A 24,751-nucleotide genomic window follows, 5' to 3' on the forward strand; every position below is an offset into this window, starting at 1 on the left:
GAAGCTAGTGCTTCTAAAGGCCTACTTTTTAACGATTTAATTTAGGAAATCACATTTCCTCCTACATATTTGCCTTCCTAAATAGGATTAACACAGTATGTTAAAAACTATGTTAAAAACAAGTAAAGCTGGAATGGTTTTACTTGGCAAACTGACAATATTCTGGCTTGTGGTTTCCTTGGTGTGCTGGTAATTCCTGCCTAGTGGCTGTCCAAGGGACTGAGGGTCGTACGTTGACCTCAAGGATAAATCTTTGATGTTATAGCCCCTCTGCTAAAGAGACAGCCCCCAGCATTTTACCGTTGATGCTATAATGAATCAAGATGTGGAAGACTAAAACTAGTACTTCTGTAACACTTGTATGCTGAAACACTTGGCATAGAGATGATGGCAGGTCTGATGCTGAAAGCAACCTTAAAACATCATCAATAACTTTATTGTTTCTCAATACCCTGACATATGTTGCTGTGAATGCCAAACACTAAGTCTTCTTTTTCTTTTGTAGTCTTAAACACCACAAAATATGCACACACTTAGGATTCTCTTAAAGCTTGGAATAGCTACTTTTTCTAATTGTATTGCCAGTACTTCATATCTCTTTCTCCTATTTACCTTAAATATATCAAGTCTCGCAACCTCAGCATTAAGGATTTTGGGCCAGATAATTCTTTGTGGGGCGGGGGCAGGGGCAGGGGCAGGGGCAGGGGCAGGGCAATGTGGGGGGTGGGGTTGTCCTGTGCAAACATGATGCTTAGCAGCATCCCCAGCCTCTACCTACTAGATGGCCAGTAACATCCCAGCTGCCTACCAATGGTATGACCAAAAATGTCCCCAAACATTGCCAAATTTCTCCCAAAGAGAATCACTAATCTCATATACCAAAGCCTATTCTCAAGCACTTTTGGAATTATAACCTTAACACAATAGTCTTAGTGCTTATTTTCTTTCTTGACCAATAAGGCTGGCCAAATGGAAAGCTTCAGCTTTTTACACATAATTTCCTAAAGTTGAATTTTTTTGGCCTTACTCAGGTAGAGGCAGATCCTGACATACTATACTAGCATATGAAAATAGGTCTGTACATTTTTGAGCACCCAAAGTGGTAAGACACATTCTTGAAAACAGCTTAAAAATTTCTGTAGATAACACCACAAATAATCCACACAATACTTCAACAAGCATTTATTAAACGCCTACTATGTGCTCAGCACTATACTAGGCACTCGGGGGTGCAGAGATACAAATGTAAAAGTTATTATTCCTGCCCTCAAGGAGCTTACAATTTAATTTTGGAAATAAATACAAATATGAAACTATAACACAGAGTGCTAGAAAATAATTACAAAGCAACATATAAGTACATGGACCACAGTATAAACTCAAAAGATAAGTGCTGAGGCAGCACAGAATGAGGGAGGTCACCACATAAGGTGATGTCAATCAGGGAGAGCTAACTCAGAAGATATAAAGATAAGCTTTGAAGGGAGTGATGAACATGAGCTGGGACCAAAGAGTAATCTAAGCAAAAAGAATAGCATGAGAAAGGCACAGAGGCAAGAGCTTGTAAGACATCAGTAGAAGGCTGTAGGAAGTTTGAATCTGTTGAATCAAGGTGAATATGCTAGAGTAATGAAGGCTGATGAATATTAAGCATAGAGGTAATGGAGAATTTGGAACACCACTGCTCCACAGGAATTATCTACTGGGTGTTACTTAGTGAAAATGAAATTTTACAATAGAGATATTGTAAAAAACAGGTGTTTGAGGAGGATTGCCTTGGAAAAATTATCTACTGGGTGTTACTTAGTGAAAATGAAAATTTTACAATACAGATATTGTAAAAATGGAGTTTGAAGAGGACCACCTTGGAAACTTTATACAAGATGGGGATCCTGGGAGCAAGGAAATTGGAAAAAAAAGAATTACAGTAACCTGGGCCTCAGATCTATAAAGCTATAATGGGATGTGAGAAATGGGAGATCAAGCCTCAAGGAGAAAACTGATTAAAAACTAGACTGACAGCAAGTTTTTGGACATGGAGAATGGAGAGCAGAAAAAGATAACTCCAAGGCTGGGGTAAAAATATGAAAGGTGGTGACACTTTTCAGGGCAAAGGAATTAGGCAATGAGGCCTGTTTAAAAAGAAAACAGGAGTTGGCGATATATGGTGATGAATCCTGTTTTCAAATATCAAGTTGTACAGGTACCTGTGGAAAATTCCAAAAGTCACAAACTGACCCACAGGGTGGGAAAAATGAAGTCATTCGAATACAAATAGTAGGTATAAACAATCAAAATGGATAAACAGGAGTACAGAAAATAAAGTGAATAAAAGATAGACAGGGAGATTATTCTCAGCGGAGAAGAGAAGGGGGAGTGGGTGGAAAGATCAGTCAAAAAAAGAAAGCCAGATATTAGAGAAAAAGGTTCCCACAAGCCAAAGGAAGGAGAATTCAACAATATAAAATATAAATTAGATCAAAAAGGACATTTAAAAAAAAAAAAAAAAGGCCTTACTATTTGTCCACTGGTGAGTCTACGAACATTTCACTGCAATGCTAAGTATGAAAGCCAGCAAGAAGAAGTTTTAAGAACAGATTAAAGAAAAAGGGGGGGTTGAAAAGCGGAAGACATGTTTGAAAAACCATGAACAACAGAGGAGAAATAGAATGGTAGTTAGAAATGGGCAATGAGGTTGAAAGCATTTCACGTTTTATGCTGCAGATGAACTTACTATTGTTATCCTAACTGACCATCTGCCTGGCCTGGTACATGGATATTTCATTTCCCTCCACAATTCTACTTTCCCTTTGGCAGTTTAGAGAAAAATTATATTTGAATTTATTATTGCTTTATCCTCCCAGTTACTCTGTTAAATATGTTTTGTTTGCACAATTTAGTTTTATGGTACTACAAAGCATCAGCACTTAAAAATGATATAACTATAACCCCAAAGGGCATTTTCAACCAATTTACCAGTAATTCTAATGTATTTGCACTCTACTGTATATTCTCTTCCCCAGTACCTCTCATGACAAGGGCTACATATTTTTAAACAGCTGACTAGATTACCATGTACATTATACATAGCATAGCACAGTAGTCAGAAGCACAGGCTCTAGTCTAGAATCAAACTGTGTGGGTCAGAATCAGTTTTATCACATACTGGCTGTGTGATATTGGTCAACTCACTCAACTCTCTAAGCCTCCGTTTCCTCATCTATAAAATGGGGGATAAAATAATACCTACTGATATGGTTTGGCTGTGTCCCCATTCAAATCTCATCTTGCATTGTAGCTCCCACAATTCCCATGTGTCGTGGGTGGGACCAAGTGGGAGATAATTGAATCATGGGGGCAGAACTTTCCTGTGCTGTTCTTGTGATAGTAAGTCTCATGAGATCATACTGTTTTATAATGAGGAGTTCCCCTGCACAAGTTCTCTCTTTGCCTGCTGCCATCTATGTATAAGACATGATTTGCTCCTCCTTGCCTTCCACCATGAGTGTGAGGCATCCCCAGCCATGCAACTGTGAGTCCATTAAACCTCTTTCCTTTATAAATTACCCAGTCTCAGGTATGTCTCTTTATTAGCAGCATGAGAACAGACTAATACACTTATTATGAGCCTGAGAAAGGCATAACAGGGTTGGGCACACAGTAAGTGCTCAATAAATGTCGGTTATTATTATCTGGAGACTCAGAACCAACAGTAAAGTTAACTGCTCTGTTTGGGAATCAACCACCATATTCTAGCACTGCACCTTGCTCCACGGAGAAAATCTTTGAAACCTAACATGCCTCTCCCAGGGCTATGTTGGATGGCATTAGAGTTATGAAAGAACCACCTTATCATGTCAGTTCCTAAAATGAGAAGCTTAGGATGGGAGGAAAAAGTACTGATGAATAGTTCATTTCAGGTAACATAAAGATAGAATCTATAGGATAAAGGAGCTTAATGAATGCCATTCACAGTTAAGAGCTCAAAATAACACACAGCCTGGTCAATAATATTCTATGCTAAGAGTGTGAACTTGAGACAAAGAATGATTTATAATGATGTCCTCAAAGAATCCACAGCCTTTTTCTATTGTCTTATACCGTTTGGCTAATTCTATATATGTGCTGTATCAGCTTTGATAATTCTTTTAAGACACAGTCTTTTCTCACACCGAATATAACACTAATTTTTCTAGTCATTATTTTCTCCGAATTTATGCCAGATGCTTAGTGATTCTGAGATTTAAGTAATCTGGCTACACATTACTCTGAATACTGACACATAAAGAGACTTTAGCTAGTACATATGTACACATTTCAATATGTTGCTCTGGTCTATGGCCATACCACCCTGAATGCACCCAATCTTGTTACTATGTTGCTTTGCTAAAAGGGCTTTTTATTGGAATAGAAGAGAAGCGTTCTTCTAAAGTGTACGGCAGGTGTGTGTGTGTATACATACACATGTGTACACACACATGTATTTTCCCTCTGACAATGCACCTATCATATGTAATACCTGCATACAAGGTAGTACTGGCCCCAGGAAGAATCAGTATCTTACAGAGGGTAAGGCACAACTGAAACAGAGAGCGAAGATCTAGATATGACCAGATTTAGTTGTTTCTGGTTTCTTAAAATTTCAAATACAAAGAAATTAGGAATGGTAACTTATAAATCAAAAAAAGAAACAAGAGAAGGGAGAATAAAATAAAGGATAATGAAAAGGACTGTTGGAAACCAATTTGACAAGTGATGGGTGCCTTCATTCACCAATAGCTCAATGAAATTGATGTAGATAATTCTGATGTTGTTAGTAGTCAAAGTGGGCCATAGGGAGGCAGAGAAGGAATGTTATAGGGAAAGAATTTATGATCCAAAAGGTGGTCCTCTATGAGATAAGATTTTGATTGCTATTTTTGACCCATCAATCATAAAATAAAAATAATATGATTAAGTGTTATTTCTTTTCAAGATAGTCACAGGGTGAAATTATGAAGCTTTCATCAGAACCTATTTTTTTTTTCTGAATAGGCTTAATGTAATCAATTTTAAGTTTGAAGGTTAATTTTGGAAAGCCCAAAATTAAGTCCAACTCTGGTAAATAAGTGGCTACTCAAATGGTAAAACTAAAGTGTAAGAGTAATAGAGGGTTTTCTCATATGGGTTATTAAATGGGAATTCTAAGAATGTTCCAAATATTTGGAAGAATACAGTAGTACTATTGGAATAACAGTACTTGGGAATAACAAGTGACAACCCACATTGGATGCGTAAGTTCTGGCATGTTACTTTAAACCAGTCTCATTACTTTATATAGTATTCCTTGGTATAATGAAAGCCTCAAAGATGAAATATAGTGCCTGGTGATACCGAGTTTAATAGTACATCTCTGTTGGTAGATTACAGACATGGATTACAGATCAAGTGCACCAGAGTTCAAAAGAATGAAAAACTGTGAGGTAAGATATTAGATTACCACTGTGGATATTAAAGTCATATAAACTAATGGCAAGAAACAGATGGAGAATAACGAGTGAGGTGCTAAGGCCATCTAAAGAGGTGGGTGCAAGGTAGTGATAGGAGTGACAGACCATCTAGTCAGGGAATTTGCACAGGCTGATAAGAACCTGAGAAAGCAGTACTGTAATGGGCCAAAAAGGATGAGTATACATTCTTTGTAAGGTTTTTATCTTCCTAAAGCATCTTTGTCTCCTTCTCCTACCTGATGCCATAACTAGCATAGTGCAAACTATTTGTACCACAGTGTACAGTGGGGAGGTAGAAGGAGAGTCAGAAGTCAGCAAAATGTATAACTATCCAAGATCAAGAGCAGCTGGGCTGAGTCTCCACTCACCTCTTTCTCTGTATTACTCCCATAACCATCACTATATGTGTCCACTTCCTTTGCTGATACAGGTACTGGGACTGGGGGTGGTGAAGGATATATATAGATGCTTAATGACTCAATGGAGTCAGTGAAGGTGATACATGAAGAAAAATGCTGGAGTGCTGTTAAAAATATAGCATTCTGAGTTTGTATGGGAATACAAATTTCCACTGACTAGAAGGAATATTAGAATAAAAAAATGCACACTTAAGCATAAATACATTAAGTGTCTGTAAAATTTTCCTAGAAAGCTACATACAAATATAAGTTTCACACAGAAGCTACTTGTGACTCTAAAGCAGCTTCTTAGATCAGATTAGGAATACAAGGGCACCTTCAAGGGAATAAATGGCAGAGAGGGATCACAGGAGATAGGAAGAAGCAGAGAAACTAGGAGTAGCAGCCTCTCTCAAATCTATAGCTACTCACCTAAAAGACAAACTTAAGCGCCTCAAGCCACGACAAGCAACTTGCTCTAATGCTATTTTAAATTTCTAAAGGATACATTTGTCAGGAGCTCCATCAGATACTTTCAAAGACAGTCAAGCTAATCAAACCCCAAGGCACTGGGCCCAAATTACTGAAGAGCTATCCTAATTTTGCCACCACTATAGATTCTGACACTAAAGTTGTGATGACCTTTCTGCCTTTTAGTACACTGAAAGACCTCTCACTGATGTGTGGTTTCTCTAATGCTGAATAATGCTCAAATTGTAACTGAAGTTGTTCCTAAACGCCTATGGATTCAGATTTTTCACCACTGTGGATTCTCTGATGTCGAATGAGACTCGACCTCTGAATAAAGGCTTTCCCACACTCATTACATTGGTAGGGCTTCTCCCCTGTGTGAATTCTCAGGTGTTGAATGAGACCAGTGTTCCCATTGAAAGCTTTCCCACATTCTTTACATTTATAGGGTCTTTCTCCAGTGTGGATTCTCTGATGTTCAATAAGGCCTGACTTCTGACTGAAGGCCCTCCCACACTCATTGCATTTGTAGGGTTTCTCCCCAGTGTGGCTCCTCTGATGACCAATAAGATGTGAGCTCCGCCTGAAGGTTTTCCCACACTCATCACACTCATAGGGCTTCTCCCCCGTGTGGATTCTCTGATGTCCAATGAGGTGTGAGCTATGACTGAAAGCTTTCCCACACTCATTACATTCATAGGGTCTCTCCCCACTGTGGATTCTCTGGTGCAGAATAAGGCCCGCACTCTGACTGAAAGCCTTCCCACACTGATTGCACTGATATGGCTTCTCCCCAGTGTGGATTCTCTGGTGCAGAATCAGGCCTGTGTTCTGACTGAAGGCTTTACCACACTCCTTACAGTGATAGCGTTTTACTTTGTTGTGGATATCCTGATGTGAAAGAAGGGCTGACCTGTAACTGAAGGCTTTACCACACACATTACACTGATAGGGTTTCTCCCCAGTGTGGATTCTCCAGTGGCGAACAAGGCCTGAGCTCTGAGCAAAGCTTTTCCCACATTCATCACATTTATGTCGTCTCTCTTGTGTGGGATTTCCCCGCTGCCTCTCTAATCTGCCCAGAAGGTCTCGGGCTTCTCCATGCTCAAGACCCCTGATAATATCCCCGTTGCATTTTGCAGCTGTCTCTCCATGTGGTTGGATTCCAGTAGATATTACCTGTTTTGATGCTAATTCCCTGTTCTCATTCCTGGTCTCACCACCTGAATAAAAATGCAATAAATAAACATTAAGCCAATGTCACATCCTATTCTTTATGGTAGGAGAAAGGAACTGAAGATAGGGGAAAAGGAAAGTACACATGAACAGCTATAAGTAAACACAAAACTTCCGTCTCCAAAACAGCTTCTTAATAGTGACCTTGCTTAATATGAGCTAGTCAACTGGGAAAGAGGTACCATTAAAAAAAAAAAGGTAACTGGAAGGGGAACTAAAGTCAGGAAAGGATCAACTGAGGTAAGATGAAAGCTGGGGAGTGAGAGGAATATGAAACTACTAAAAAAACTAATGAGCAGGACAGAAATGGGAAAACACCCCAAACAGTCATCAAAAGGGAGGAGATACAATTAATTTATGTGAGAAAAATCTATGTAGGAATCCCATGACAACTTGGAGAAGAAATGTATGAACTCAGACAGCACCTGTGAGATGTCAATTTCCAACTGGCAAACACGCCAGTACCCTAGTACAAAATATAAGGAAGTTCTGGACAGGAGAACAGAAGTTTCATGTAAGATTTCAAGAAGTCTAAACATTATATCCCTCCGTTGGATCCTGAGCTTAAACTCAACTATGTCTTTCAGAAAGGCTGTAGCTACTATACACATAAACAACAAACAAACAAAAAATCTAAAATGACAATAATAACCACAGTTCTCCTTACCCAGGGAGAACACGTTTCTGAAATTTTCTGGCCTGTTATCTCTACTCAGATCCTTCTGTGATGGATCAAGAAGCCACTCCTCTCGAATAAGGGACACGGCCATGTCTTCAATCTTCTCCAAAGTCTGAAACAAAACAAGATACCCATTTGGGGACTGTGATTCTTCCACAGCTCAAACCTAGAGCTTGGGAGATCCACCAGTATTGGGAGAAGATTACAACTTGGAAATGTACTATGTAAAGGGATATGAATAGCCAGGAAGAAGAGGAAAATGCATGAGATCAATTGGGGGAAATTTAGGATCGATCTGTCCCTAGGCAAAAGAATTTTTGGGACAAGTTTTTGGGTAGGTACTGCTACAAACTAGACAGTCTAGATATAGGGCAGATGCCACAAACACTGACAAGCACAGCTATGGGGTTTCAGTGAGAAGGAGCACAACTCACCTGGAACCCTGCTGTGAGAAGTGTAGCTGTCATTTCCTGGTCTCCAGAACTTCCTTTCTGGGAAGGAGTAGGACTCTGGGAAGTAGACATGGCTGAGAGGAGAAAGGAGCTATGAATGAGACCAGTCCTGTCCTGTGGTTGTGGGAGTCGGCAGTCACCAATTCCAAATTATTTGTATTTCAGCAGATATACATGTATGCCAAAGATTTTGCACATGAAGTGCTGATATCTTGGATTCTGGGCCCATATCTATGGTTGCCCCACAAAACATATGCACCTCAATGTCCCTGAAGTCAGACTGAAGTTACATTCAAAAATAGAAAGTATACTGGTTTCCTAACAGGAATCACTTTTCAACTTCTTCTCTACCATCAAAACTACTTCTATCTTTGTGCTTGTACACAGTATTTCCTTAGGTCCTGTTCTCTTGGCAAACCAAGTATCAGAATCAATCAATCTCTATTAATTCATTATCTTTCTGAAATGTCTACTATGGCTTCCAGTATTTGCTTTCTATAGATATCAAACAACTTACTATTAAAATATAGATTACTGTATCTCAGGCAACAAGCTTTAGGACTTTAGACAAGAATTATTAAGAGTGTTTTAATGCCTCTTTAGAAATATTAAAAAGTCATATTTATAAACTAAATCGCATAAATGAAAAAATATGAAATGCAGGGGAAGATGAGATTGGAACATCTCATTCTGCAATAAAGTAAAAAAAATACTCAAAAAACGATGGGAAAATGTCAAGAGGATACAAGAGCCAGACTGAAGGGGCCTTCTGTGGCCAAATCTGAAATGATTTAGCAAAATAAAGACAGTGGCCGAGCACAGTGGCTCATGCCTGTAATCCCAGCACTTTGGGAGGCTGAAGTGGGCAGATCGCTTGAGGCTAGGAATTCAAGACCAGCCTGGCCAATATAGTGAAACCTCGTCTCTACAAAAATTAGCCAGGCACGGTGGCATGTGCCTGTAATCCCAGCTACTGGGGAGGCTGAGGCATAAGAATCGCTGGAACCCGGGAGGCAGAGGGTCCAGTGAGCTGAGATCACTGTGATCACAGTGAGCCACTGCACTCCATCCTGGATGACAGTGAGACTCTGTCTCAAAGACAAAACAAAAACAAAATAAAGACAGTAACAGAATATTTATGGAATAAATAGGAATTTATGAGTCCATATTGACAAAGAAAAAATAATAAAATTGGGACAAGGGAACACTCTCCTTTACAATAAAGAAATGTAGAAGAAATGACAGAGTTAGAAAACCACTACTTCATAACTATTTCAGTAATCACTAAGTTAAGAAGCACCAATGAACACTAAAACTAGTGTTTTAACAAGAAAAGTTTAATGAGGACTAAGATATTTAAATACACTCAAGAGTATCTTCCACAAATTATTTGTTACTTATTAGTTACAAATTACTTATTAGTTACAAAGGGAAAAATAGTAACTATACAAGAATAACTTTAACCAAGTCATCAAAGATAACACCACCAATAATAGGACAAATTCCTGTTGTACCCTTAAGAAGGAGTACAACATCTCTTGTTAAGATTTAGGACCTGTATCCTTGGCAGGGTGAGGTGTTCCTGCCAAGTATATATGACCTCAATGTAAACATGATCAAACATCATGCAAATCCAAATTGCAGCCATTCTACAAAATAACACACCTGTACTGTTCAAGAAAAAGAAAGGTTGAGGAACTGTTCCAAATTAAAGGAGACTAAAAAGCCATGACAATTAACCGCAAAGTGTGAATCCGGACTAGACTCTGAACCAGAAAGGACATAATTGGGGCAACTGGTAAAATATGAACTGTGGCCTAGGTTGGTATTGTAGCAATACTACATTTCTTAATTGTGATAAATTTAGGAATGTATTTATTTAAGTTACCTAAGAAATGCTCTTGTCTGAGGAAATACATACTGAGTATTTCCAAATGAAGTGGCATGACACTATCAGCATAACCCCAAAAACACCTGTGTTGTAAATGTACTGGGGTAACAGAAATACGCAACTACATAAAAAATAGCCAAATTATTTAATTTGTCCATGAGTTTACCACTAGAATGAATAATCTATATTTAAAGCCTAAACATTTAAACACAGACATTGGGACTGGTCTGTAAACAGGATTTTAGTTCCTGGGTCTTCAGGAACGAGATAGGTATCCCAAATGGACTTTTTTTTTTTTTTTTTTTTTGAGATGGAGTGTCGCTCTGTTGCCCAGGCTGGAATGCAGTGGCGTGATCTTGGCTCACTGCAAGCTCTGACTCCCGGGTTCATGCCATTCTCTTGCCTCAGCCTCCTGAGTAGCTGAGACTACAGGTGCCCGCTAATTTTTTGTATTTTTTTTTTTTAATAGAGATGGGGTTTCACCATGTTAGCCAGGATGGTCTCGATCTCCTGACCTCGTGATCCGCCCACCTCGGCCTCCCAAAATGCTGGGATTACAGGCGTGAGCCACCACACCGGCCCCAAATGGACTTTTATTTCTACTTCCCCTCCTTATTATCAATGAAATCTGGCTACTCACCTCTCTCTTGTGACCCTTGGGGCACTGGAGATTTATGCTGGGTTGCTTCAGATTGGAGCTGAGTATTTGGAGGCTCTGGTGCAGATTCTGAATGTACTACCTCCTCCCAGAGTACCCTATGTCCATGTACACGAGCTGAGACCTGGAAACAACAAACAGTTGGATAATAAGAAATTCCTTTGCGAAATGTAATGAACAATGAAAAAGGACCAAGAACACATCTATAGGGATACATACTTGGGGAAGGAAGCAGCGGACTCTCCCTTACTCCTTAGGGACAGTAAGGAACACCAATATGTAGATGAGCACAGAAAGAAAGGCATCATTTTTGTTTAGTACTAAAGGAAAAGATTTCTGCGGATGCCTTCCCTGCTACACAGAACACCAATATTTTGTGCTCCTAAGGCAGAAGAAGGAGGAAAATAACAAACTTAAAGCAGTGCTATGCAGCAGAAAAATCTTTTAATAAGGAACTAGAAAGCCTGATTTCTGGTCTCAAATTTACCTTTAATTATTTGGGTGTCCCTGAAAAAGTAACTTAAGCTTCCTATGCATTAAGTTCCCATCTGGCAAATAAGAACAACACAGTTGTAGGGACATTATGACAAAAAAAAAAAAAAAAAAAAAAAAAAAAGGATTTATATCCTTTACAAACATAAAAAGAACTCTACAAGTACGAGTCATAACTACACTAAAACTATTTTCATCCTTATCCAACAGAAACTGATGCTAAGCATCTGCTCTCCCACTGTGATGCCTATGTCCCTCTACCAAGCTTCCAGGACTCCCACAGTCACAGCATGCACACCTCCTTCTACTTACTGGTCGTCCTAGTATATCAATCTGCCTTTCCAAATCCTCTAATAGGGTCACCACCTCCTCTCCGTTCTCTAGCTGATGTTCCTTAACCAGAGTCTGGAGCTCCTCAGGTAGGATGGTCAAGAACTGCTCCAGCACCAGCAGCTCCAGGATCTGCTCCTTGGTGTTCAAATCTGGCCTCAGCCACTGATGGCAAAGTGCCCGTAGTTGGATCAGAGCTTCTCGGGGTCCTAGTGTCTCCTGGTAGCATAACTGCCTGAAGCGCAGGCGGAACAGTTCTTGGCCAGGAGGATTATTCTCATGCAGACTAGATTCCTGGTCCCAACCATGATCCTCCTCTACCTTGACGATTACAAGATCCTCTTCAGGAGTCTGGTCTGGTGGGGATGGGGCTGACGGCTTTCTTGATTCTTCAGCCATTAGAGCCTGAAAAGTTCAGTAGGTTCGTTTCCACTATCTTCTTTATCTTCTTAAGAGAAGACTCTTCTGAGGGCCTCTTTCTAAGGGTACTTCTTCATGAAGAAAATATGATAGTGTTAAGGCAAGTCAAAAGTCGCTGTAACTTACTATGGTATCTTAACAAGTTCCTTATCATGACATGGACTTCACGGTTCAGCCAACTAAATGATCCTCCCCACTGTTCCAGAAATAACTTCTTACTTCCCTAACTTTCTGCCATGCCAGTCACGCCAAACCCATCCATAGAAAAACCCCTTCCTTCTGCTTTCATCACCATGTTTGGGGATGTGGAACATGGCTAAGCAAAGTTAGGAAACTATGTAGACTGGGTCTAGTTGAAATTCTGTGTTCAGTCTCAGCTAGCCTTCAGGGCTGCTCATTTAACCCCTTTTAGCCTTTGTTACACCAGCTGTACTAACCTGGTTCTACACACTTCAGCTCTCAACCTTTCCCTTACTTGTAACAGATGAGACTAATTTCCATATAATCTAATTCAAGGTATTGTCAAAAACTTTCCTAACACTTTGCTCTTCTCCACCCAACATTCCTTATCCTACCTGTGCTCCCCATCTTTCCTCCTATCTCAAGGTTAATTTCCTCTACTATGGATGTGACCTCCAACTCAAAAACTCTCTATGGAGCACTCCAAGGAACCAGGATGCCCTATTGACACCTACAATCCAAAAGTCTACTCCTACACTCAAAAGGCTACATACCATATGATTTTATTGATGTGAGATTCTGGAGTGGGAATCTCACATAAAATCATATAGTATGTAGCCTTTTGAGTCTGGCATCTTTTACATAGCATAATACATTTGTTTTTAATCAATGATGCATCAGCAGTTTGTTCCTTACGTGGACGAATGTTTAAATGTTTATCCACTTCCCAGTTGAGCAATATCTGAGTTGTTTTGTTATCACTGAATAAAGCCACTATGAACATCTGCATGAGTTCTGGTGTGAGTGTAGTTTTCATTTTATTTGGGCAAATATTCAGAGGTAAACTTGCTGTGTCATAAAACACATATATGTATAACTTTATAAGAAACTGCGAAACTGTTTTCCAAAGCACTTTGCATTCCACTACCTGTATATGAGAGCTGCAGTTGCTCACCAATTTGACCAGCACTTGATATTGTTTTTGTTTTTAATTTTAGATATTCTAATAGGTGTACGTGTGGTGGCAACTCATTATGGTTTTAACATCTCGTATGATTTTAGTATGCATTTCTCTACCAATAACGTTGAGCATCTTTTTCTATGCTTACTTAACATCTGTATATCTTCTTTAGTGAAGTATTTGTTCAAAACTTTTACCTATTTTTTAATTTAGTTATTTTAAAATTAGGTTTTAAGCGTTCCTTATATACTCTGGACACAAGTCCTTTATGAGATATGTAATTTGCAAGTATTCACTCTTTTTCATTCTTTTCACAAGGTCTTTTGAAGAAAAAAAGTTCATTTTTTTTTAGTGACTGTGCTTTTTGTGTCATATCTAAGAAATCTTTGCTTAATCCAAGGTCACAAATATTTTCTCCTTTTTTTTACTAAAAGTTTTATAATTTTAGGTTTCACATTTAGGCCTATGATCCATTTTGAGTTAATTTTTGTATAAAATTTGAGGTATGGATGGAGGTTCATTTTAAGGATTCTCCTTTACGTACTCAACTGTCTTTGTGTATTTGTCAAATATCAGCTCACTATATGTATGTATATATAAGGGTCTATTTCTGGAATCTCTATTTTGTTATTTGACCATCTATTCTTTCACCAATACAGAATAGTCTTGATTGTGTGACTTTTAAAATCTTGAAACCAAGTAGGTGTGAGTCTTGCAACTTTGTTGTTCATTTTCAAAATTATTTTCACTTTTCTAGTTCTGTTGTCATTTGATACACATTTTAGAATCAGTGTATTAATTTCTACAAAAATTCTTGAATTGGATTTGTACTGAATCCATAGCTCACTTTAGGGACAATTGATATCTCAACAATACTGAGTTTTCCATTCCATGAATACAATATGTCACTCTGTTGAAGTCTTCTTTGACTTCTTTCATCAGTACTGACACTACCTTCTTAAAGGACAAGATAAAATACTGTTGCCTTTAAAATCCTTTCCTGGTGTCTCCAATTCTAAATTATTTTCCTCTCATTCTATACCTCTGTTATTTAAATGTGTATTGTTTTAATGTGACTTTCCCCATAACTGTATATTTATTAGTTCTAAAGGAATTCTGACTTCGTAACTTAATTGTATTTTCCCCAGAGGCAAAGGTCCATATCTTTATCTTATTGATAGACTCGAAGAACATTAGCTGTATTTACAATAGCAAACACAGAACATGTTTATATTTCTTGTAAGAGTGAGGTTTAAAAACAAGACCTGACGTCCAAAAAAAGTTCAATTTCATGATCTTATTTCTTTGTGAAATATGTCTATGGTTTCCATCTTTGGTATAGACATCATCTTTTGCCTAGAATTGCAATGGTAACTTTGGTTATGCTTTTTTCCCATTCATGTTCTACAGTATTGCCTACCGTGGGTTGAAATGTGTCCCCCAAAAAGATATGTTGATTTCCTAACCTCTAGTACCTGTTGATGTGACCTTATTTGGAAACAGGGGCTTTGCAGATGTAATCAAGTTAAGATGAAGTTATACTGGAATGGAAGCCAATACAACTGGCACACTTTTAAAAGGAGAAAAGACACAGAGAGACTCTCAGAAAGGAGAAGGTCATGTGAAGACACAGACACACAGATGAATGACAGCTAAGTGACTACAGAAGCAGAGATGGAGTTATACAGCGCAAGCCAAAGCTTGTCAATGACAAGAAGCTAGAAGAGCATGGCTCTGGCGACACCCTGATTTTGGACATCTAGCCTCCCTAACTATGAGACAGTAAGTGTCTATTGTATTAAACTACCAGGTTTATGATACTTTTTTTTTTTTTTACAGTAGCCCTATACTGCCAGAGAGATTTTTTAAAAATATGTAGTATGACTCACTTTCTGAAAATATTTCAATAGGAACCAAATTATTTAGCATGGTATGCAAGGCCCTTTATGAATGTAAACCTGGCTGGCTTTATCTACTTTAAACTCACATAAAGCCTTTTTGGGCTGTGGCTTTCTCATACTTCCATTCTACTACAGAGTTCTTTACTCTAGCTCAGTGGTTCAAAACTGATGGCAATATTGTCCTTACCCCCATCCCAGGGACCTTTGGTAATATCTGTAAATATTTTTGTTGTCACAACTTGGGGGGAAGGGGTGCTACTATTATCTCATACATAGAGGCCAGGGATCCTACAACGCTCAACACAGCCCCCACCACAAAGAATTATTTGGCCCAAAGTGTCAACGCCAAGGTTGATAAATCTTGGTCTAGCTAAAACCATTCAACTTTTTGTTTTTTTTTTTTTGAGACAGAGTCTCACTCTGTCGCCCAGCCTGGAGTGCAGTGGCACAATCTCGGCTCGCTGCAAGCTCTGCCTCCCGCGTTCACGCCATTCTCCTGCCTCAGCCTCCCAAGTAGTTGGGACTACAGGCTCCTGCCACCACGCCTGGATAATTTTTTTGTATTTTTAGTAGAGATGGGGTTTCACCGTGTTAGCCAGGATGGTCTTGATCTCCTGACCTCGTGATCCGCCCACCTCAGCCTCCCAAAGTGCTGGGATTACAGGTGTGAGCCACTGTGCCCGGCCTAAAACCATTCAACTCTTAACTATAATTTATCTATTAATTATAGATAAATTTTACAGATAAATTATAAATTTATCTATAAAATTATAGATAAATTATAGATAAATTATAGAAGAACTTATTCATGAGTTCTTCTCTGTCATCCCCCTGCCATTTGTCATTCCTACCAAAGCATTTTTTACATGGTCCAAATTTAGGACTTATCACATTGTGAGAATGGGTCATAGCCTTACTGCAAATGTTTATTGACAGAGGTGATCATTATCTTTGTATTTCAGGAAACACTGTAGAGAATGAAGAAGAATGTAAGTAAAGGTAGCATACCCAAAACCAGTTGTCATAAGATGCTAACATCAAGATAAAACCAGAGACCTATAGTCCACAAAGAAGAGACAGGTACTTAGGAAAAAAATCAGATTACTGTACATATAGTTCCCCATACGGATCATCAAGGCAGCGCTTATCTTTCTAGTTTTTGGAGTTGCGGCGGGGGGTGGGGGTGGGGGTTGGTTTATAGACTCTTCAACCTAAAGAAAACACAGAACTTCTTTCCAGCAAAATGTCCACAGATACAAAATTGTATATTCAATTTTAGCAGGGTTCACAGACTCAAAGGCCATCTAAGAATGACAGAAAGGTTAAAAACAAACAAACAAACAAATCCTCCATAGAGAGTATGTACAGAAAAGGAAGCGAATTTGAAAATTATTTTTAAAGTTAGACAAGGCCAGGAACAACAGGGTGGAGAGTAAACTACAGATTAGAAGAACCAAGGAGCAAAAGATATGGTTAAATATATCAATTAACATCAGGGGTATAGTTCACTGATTACGATTTTACAGGAAAGTGGAGGAATTTGCTAGAATAGTGAGATTTGGGGGAAGAGAGAATTTGAGGAAGATGCTGAGATTTTTTTGAGAAAGGGTAATCAATTTGGTTTGAACAAATTACCTATTTGTTTTTGTTTGAATAAATTATCTATAATTTTAAGATAATTTATTTTAAAATGATCTTAGCTCATTTTAAAATAATTTAATTTTTCAAATCAAAACAAACTTAAATTTTCTTAAAATAGCTTCTTGTGGTTTAATGTTAAAAAACTTAAAGGTCATTACATGGGACATAAATTCTAACTGTTTAGAATGTGATGTTATATAGTGATAGTCTTACCATGTTTTCTTGTAAATTTCCTTAAAGCCGAAGTTCATTTTTAACTACTGAACAACTGGCCATCTATTACTGAACAATCCTCATCCATAATGGTTATAAAATATTTATTATTATTATCATTATTATTATTTAGGGACAGGGTCTCACTATGTTGCTCAGGCTTGAGTGCAGTGTCTATTCACAGATGCAATCCCACTTCTTACCAGTACAGGAGGCTATAAAATATTTTAATGTGAAGTGTGCAGCATTCAAGAACTTTATATTGTTGATGTGGTATTAAAAAGTCTCAATAGTAATACTGATGAAAACCAGCTAATTACCAGGTTTGTTCATTTTTTATACCAAATCGGCCAACAGCTCTTGCCCATTGCCCATCTTGATTATTCTATTTAGTAGTTAATTTTCCATATTTTTAAGTCTCTTCCCTCTCTAATCAGCTAGTTTTTGAGAATTACAACCTATAAATAACTGAGTGCAAAATTACTCTACTATGTACTTTCCTCTCAGTTTTGTGCGTACATGTCTGTATTAAGTTGGTGAGCACTGTGTGGATACAGACTGATTTTTACAGTCTCCTTAAATAACACCTAGTCAAGTTTACATGAGTTTAATATGCCATCTTTAAAGCTTCCTCTGAATTTTAAATGCTGTAATCCTGTGAGATACTGAAGGCACAACTCAATTTTAACAGCATTATTTTTTCAATAGTTGTAGAAGGAATGTATTCTTCCTTCAGACTAAGTCTAATTTGAGAAATGTTTGGGAACTGAAAACAAAACAAAAAAGACATTTTCCAGGATTTAAAATCCAAGAAAAAGTAGGTGAAGCGAATACTATGCTTTGTTATCTCAAATTGCATTAGCTGAAAGTTTTAATTAACATCACATTTTACATTTAACCACAACAGAAATTCAAAACATGTATGTATTTGCTAAAACAATGACTGTTCGTAAATATACTCAACGGAACTAACAAACAACAGAAATATGTTTTTAAAGGTGGTGGTGGCAGTCAAAGTAGCCTGACAAAAATTATTCATGACTAACCAGAGTTTTGGAAATGGGGACCTCCCAGAGTTCCTCGTTGGCTAACTTCAGTTTGCTTTAACGAATGAAATAGGCATTCTGATAACGCTGAATTCTGAATTACCTTGAAATTAAAACAAAACAAAACAAACTTTCGTACAATTATCTAGTCAACACACCACCAGTTTCTGAAAACACTAAAGAAAGCAGAGTAACAGCAAAAATGGGTATGCATGGAAAACTGGGGCTTCCAAAAGCAAAATATGTCTTTTTTTAAAAACTGAGAATTTTGTTGTGACCGAAACGCAAAATAGCGCTATCTGAAAACAATTCAGACTCTGGAAATAATTGGATAAAAAATAACATGGGGGGGGTCAGTTCCCCATTTTAAGATAAACACGATCGACTACAAAATCATACCACAAAACGATTATCTATGAAGAAAGCTTCATAAAAGGTTCCCTCGCAAAAAGTTCGAGGGCAATGCGTGGGGACGTACTCTGCCTGTACCAGCAACTAAGGCGTCGGAATCGGTCCGCGGCGACGACCACCGCACAGGCCCCTCTGCGGACCCCTCACGCCAGTCCTCAGCTGCGGCCTGGACCATCCACAAAGCACCCACTTTTCTCCGACCCAGAGCCCGACCGTACTCACTGTGAGTTGCAGAGGCGCCCCGGCGGGGGGAAGGTACGCTGCAACGGATAAACACACCCGGAGAAAGGTCGGGAAGTAAAGGAGATGAAAGCTGTACTCCAACCAGGGCCCTCCGGCCACTAACTTCCAAATCTGCGGAGGCACAACACCGTCCAGCACGCATCTTGCCCCAAAGGCACTTCCGGAAGCTCTCTAGGAGTCCTGGAGGTCTAAAAGCTCTATGGTCTGCCGACTGCGGGTACAGGAGTACCACGCCCCTCACCTGCTGTGTGCTGTGCCTCGGGTTCGTCTGCGTGCCTCAGGCTTCCCCGTCGCTGGGGCAGTGAACGTGCTGGGGAATAACGGACCTTGGTGTCCCCTCTGCCTTGTGTGCTCGTGCAGCTCCGCGCGTTCGCTGACAATAGTAACGGCCCCCTGGGGGTAGATATCCGACGTAGGGAGGCTAGAGCTGTGTAAGGAGACTAGGAAAGTGTTGGAGGAGGGAGCACTTCATGGTTCCTTAGGATTCCAACTGGACTCGCGTTTGGCCCCGTTACATACCCTGTACTTTACTGTTCATAAATATATTCATAAATATATCCAATCCTCCCACATAGAGTACAAACTTCATGAGAAATTCCTGCTAATCACAGTTCATAGTTTTGTGAAATCCCTATGGCATGGCACTTAGGAATCGCATACTTTATTAAGTATTCAAAAAATCGTAATTAAATATATATTATTTTTGGATCTTTACATATTTCCCACTCTTTCCTATGTTAATGAATTTCAATTGCTTACAACATCTGCTTTGCTGCTTAGCTGTTTTAATGCTAAACCTATGATGTAAGCTTGGGGAGTAAACCCTAGTTTTAATACCACAAAATTTGGGGAACAAATCTATGTTCATTCTTTTTTTGCTAGTCTTTTTTTTTTGAGACGGGGCGCTATTGCAGTGTGTTGGTGTGATCATAGCTCACGGCAGCCTCAACCTTCTGGGCTCAAGCAATCGTCCCACCTAAGTCCCCCAAGTAGCTGGGACTACAGGTGTGCACCAACCTCAGCTTTAAAAAATTTTTTCTTGTAGAAACGGGGTGGGGGGGGTCTCAGTATGTTGCCCAGGCTGGTTTCGAACTCCTGGGCTCAAGTGATCCTCCTGCCTCAGTCTCCCAAAGTCCTGGGATTACAGGCATGAGCCACCGCCCTGGCCCTATGTAATGAACAGACCTGTTGCATTACAGCTTTTTAACTTTTGAGACTAATAGGATTTCAGGGGTGGAGGTTGTGGCAAGAGTTAATTTTTGTTGTTTAGGTCTCATGTATTTATTTCCTTCAGCGCCTTTCCCAACCACCTATTTATTGAGTTCTCAGGGCTCCTCCAATTTTCACCTTAATTTCCCTCTTTATCTGCTCCTGCTGGTAGCTACCACCACCGTTTCTATCCCTTCCCAATTACTAACTCCCCAAATTTTGTGTACTGACAAAGTTGTTTTGATTTAAGGGTTTTGTCATCTAATTATCACATGAAAACAAGTAAATAATAGTAAACACTAGGAAGCTACAGTGCTTCTGGACTCCTTCAAAGCACTTATTTTTGCTTTTTATTTCACAGCTGTTGCTTTCCACCTGGGATGGTAACTGGAAGTAACTGGTGACAGATTAGAACTCTACTTTGTTTCTTTTTTTACGTTTAAAAAATAACTTTTTTGGCTGAGCAAGGTGGCTCATGACTGTAATCCCAGCACTTTGGGAAGCTGCGGGAGGATCACCTGAGCTCAGGAGTTTGAGACCAGCCTGGCCAACATGGCAAAACCCCATCTTGGCAAAAAATACAAAAATTAGCCGGGCATGGTGGTGGGCTCCTGTAGTCACAGCTACTCCAGAGGCTGGGGCAGGAGAATCACATGAGCCTGTGAGGCAGAGGCTGCAGTGAGCTGAGATCCTGCCATTGCACTCCAGCCTGATCAGTGGAGCAAGACCCTGTCTCATCTTAAATAAACAAACAAATAATTTTTAAGTCTGAAGTTGTGCACATACGTAGTTGTACAAATTCAATGTGCACACAACTATGACTGCACATACTATGTATAAAATTGTGTACACATAGGAAGTAAAATAGCATCATGCTATAGGCAGTTTTCTCAAACTGGACACACAGACACCGATTATAACAGATAAAATTGATAAATTTGACTTCAAAATTTTAAATTTAAATTCTCATCAGAATTTAAATCTTCTCAAAAAAAGCACCATTAAGAAAGTGAAGAAAAAGCTATACACTGGAAAATATTTGTAATACATCTATCTGACAAAGAACTATCCAGAATATATAAAGAACTCTCACAATTAAATGAATAAGATAATTCAACACAAATAGGCAAAATATTTGAACACTTTGTTTACAAAAGATAAAAGAATGGCCAGTATGCACACTAAAAAGTAATAATTATTCATCAGGGAAATGCAAAGTTAAAACCACAATGAATTACCACCACATATCCATTAGAATGGTTGATAATATCACCAATTTCTAAGTTATCCAGGTTTGAGAGGCTTCCTTAGCTTACTCAATGAAATATGGAGATAAAGGAGAAATTATCAGCACCAGATTTCTCCTTTGAAATGTTACTTTTCTCCATTAATGTAACCACCATCCTCAGTTCTAATTAATTCATACCTATGTGACTGCAACAGACTTGAGATAGTCTTCCTAACTATCCAAGACGTGGTCCTTAAATATCATTATCATTCTTCCAATCACTAACCCTGAGTGGTTCCTTATCTCTAAGTAAAATTTAAACTTCTCTGTTTGCCTTTTATTTTTTGTATTTTTAAAAATAAATGAAACATGATATATTATGTCAAATTATTAAAAGCTGGTATCTCTACCCTCAAATGGTATTTACCTAGAATGTTGGGAGATAATTCTTTAATGGTCTCTCAAATTACTCCTAGTCTTATGGTAGATTTTTCTTTCAGGTTAGCTTTTCAAGGATATTTGTATCTCCTTTTAGAGCACAGTTGTTTCCTGACCAGGATAAAGATAATGGCTCATTCTGGGGCAAGGCTAAGCAAAGGATGGGCTTCCTAAGCTTGGCATTCCTCTGTTAGGTTGCAAACCCACTGTTCCATCCTAGCAGAGGAATGCCAAGCTTAGGCCACTCTGTGGGCTTTGGGAACATAAGCTTTGGGAACAAGGGAATATAAAGCTTATGTTGCCTGTGTTATTAAGTAATAAAGTCTTATGTCTCTGACGCAGGAGTCCAGTGTCTTCTGTTAGTATCCATAAAACTGTGGCAAGTTAAATTGTTAGCTTGCAAAGTAGGGTAAAAGTTTCACAATTTTCGACATGGGGTAATCACTGTTAAGTCTGGAGTGCATCCTTTTCCTGTACAAATACCCCACAAATTATATCTATATACACAAAATTTTTCAACAAAAATGGAATATATATTGTTCTGACACTCCTTTTGTCACTGATCATTTATCATTTTAACGGTTGAAAGGTATTCCTCAATAGCGTATGTCATATGTAATTCTTCCCCGTTGATAGACATTGATAAACAAGTGTTTTCCTTTTTTTATACCACTAGCATCCAGTCTGCCTTTTATTGCCTTCCAGAATGACCTTCTCCCTATCCCATACCCCTGGTCACAATTCCCCTGTACCCCCAAGTCAAAGGACTTATCTCATTGCTCACTACTCAATCTAAACACTCGTCTATTATTCTAATAACCCCCTCTCAAGACTTTATTATTCGATTTTGCACTGATCACATTCTGTCTTATATTACTTGCTATTGTTACATTTGCTGTCAATAGATTAAAGCTTCCATAGTTGAGGTGTCGGTTCTGAGATCTCCCTCCCAGTTCTAGTAAGTGGTAGCCCTTGAAATATGCAGATGTGCCATACATTTCTGACAGGAAAAGTGGTTTGCCTTTTTTTGTCAAGTAGCTAATCAATCTGATTCATCCTCTTCCTTCAATTCTAGTCTTATTCAATAATTCCTTCTCCTTAGGTAGGTCCTCATTCACCCAAGTACTTATCAAGCACCCACCATGTGACAGACGACAAGTGAGGAGAAAGTGCTGGGATGAGCACCTCTGTCATCCATCCATCTTTTGTATCCTTCTTGGTCTTTCCTTTACCCAAGTCCTGTACTTCACTCTTCTTCACCCGTGCTTCAGAAAAGCGGAAGTTGGTTAATTAATTCCATTTGTCTGACTTGGATGAGAGTTGACAGCAGACAAGGGGAAAGGCAGGGAAATGCCCTTAGACTGTTCTTACATGCACTCTCACACTTAATAGTCAAAGCCACCCTATGAAATAGGCACTACGTTATTAGCCTGACTTACATAAACGAGTAAACAGAGGCTTGAAGAAGTTAAAAAATAAATTGCCCTAAGTCCTCACTGGAGAGTGGTGGAGTCAGAATTTGAATCCAGGTTTAAAGAATTCCAGTGCCGGCACTCTGCACCTATTTCGCTCTAGACACTCATTTCCCCTAAGGATCAGAGAAACTCAAAATAGGCCCCTTGTCGTCTCCGTAAGTCCGCAAGGTCCTGCCAGTTCCCAGTGAGCAGGGCACCGGCAAATACAGTCTGCGACCGCGAGACGTAAAGGGAGGAATGCTCCTCGGCGCCCCTCCCCAGTCTATCCTAAAGTCAAGAACGTCCGAGCCCGCCTTTCTCCGGGGGCGGGCTGCACTAAAACAGTAAAATCCCCCATTCCCCATCAGCGGTCGACTGGGGGCTCTCCCGAAGCGGCAGCTCTATAGGACCACTCTTCTACCCCAAGATCGCTCGGCTTCGGCCCCCTCGGTGCCAGGGTTTGCGGGACCCCACGCTCAAAGTCTCAGGCTGGGGTCGACAACTGCAGAGAGGGTCGGGATAGGAAATTGCGGGTAGCGGCAGATGCGGGTCCCCAGGCATCCCGGAGGTTCCCACAGGTCTGCAGTGGGCCTACTTTGCGAAAAGGGCCCAGCTGCGGCGAGCCTCGTTCAAATCAGATGCCAGACAGTGTTTCTTCGGATCCATCCAAATAGGTCCCTAATTTCTCCTTGTGGGAGCCCTGGGCCTCCTTCCAGGCCGGAACCCAAGTGTTTAGGCGGCTGGGAAAGACCGGCCCCCTTTTTCAGGTCTCTCGCGACCTCTAGCCACTTCCGGTTGCTAACGGTTCCCAAGCAGCCCACGAAAACGCTACGTGAGCTGGGCCCTGGGCCAGAGGCAGAAAACGGACGGAAGAAAAGGTCTGGCCGGTGAGTGTCAGAGTGAGAGCGAGGTTGGGTGGTGTTCTCTGCCGGTGGATAGGCTCGACCGTCCGGTTTGGGATTGGGGTTAAGTATTAGGGAGCGGTTCAAAATTATGCTAATTGTTAAGATTACGAGTATTATTTAAAAATACACACAACAGCAACAATACAATGAGTCCATGTAGATCAAATGTCAGTTAACTGATTTAAGCAGCTTTGATAGGAAGAAAATGCTGAATTTAAGGCTAACAAAAAGATCTAAGTGCGCTGTTAGGGACTAAGACTTTTATAACATTATGGGCCAATCACTCTTCTAAACCTTTCACATTTGGTCACTCATTTAATTCCTACTTTATGAGGTAGATATCATTATAATACTGTTTTACAGATGGGGAACCTGAGTTTCAGAGAAAATAAGTGTATTAGCCAA

At 39.5% G+C, this 24,751-nt stretch overlaps 1 protein-coding gene across 5 annotated transcripts; it reads right to left on the minus strand.

Moving 5' to 3' along the window:
- Positions 1 to 1,167: 1,167 nt before the first annotated feature.
- LOC102126526 (zinc finger protein with KRAB and SCAN domains 8) lies at positions 1,168 to 24,121 on the minus strand. 5 transcript variants are annotated; one of them, XM_005553754.4, is made up of 7 exons: positions 19,092 to 19,238; positions 18,459 to 18,561; positions 12,079 to 12,587; positions 11,257 to 11,398; positions 8,708 to 8,799; positions 8,262 to 8,385; positions 1,168 to 7,581 (listed from the first exon to the last, which is right to left on the minus strand). In XM_005553754.4, the coding sequence occupies exons 3-7, from the start codon at positions 12,493 to 12,495 to the stop codon at positions 6,620 to 6,622; spliced, it is 1,737 nt and encodes a 578-aa protein (XP_005553811.1). In that variant the 5' UTR covers positions 12,496 to 12,587; positions 18,459 to 18,561; positions 19,092 to 19,238; the 3' UTR covers positions 1,168 to 6,619. The 5 variants fall into 5 exon arrangements, with proteins under 5 accessions (XP_005553811.1, XP_005553814.1, XP_005553813.1 ...); XM_005553757.4 differs by lacking the exons at positions 18,459 to 18,561; positions 19,092 to 19,238 and adding an exon at positions 23,129 to 24,121; XM_005553756.4 differs by lacking the exon at positions 18,459 to 18,561 and having other exon boundaries at positions 12,079 to 12,584.
- Between the last annotated feature and the right edge of the window lie 630 nt (positions 24,122 to 24,751).

This window comes from Macaca fascicularis, chromosome 4 (assembly GCF_037993035.2).
Source record: "Macaca fascicularis isolate 582-1 chromosome 4, T2T-MFA8v1.1".
In the NCBI taxonomy this organism is placed as follows: Eukaryota; Metazoa; Chordata; class Mammalia; order Primates; family Cercopithecidae; genus Macaca; species Macaca fascicularis.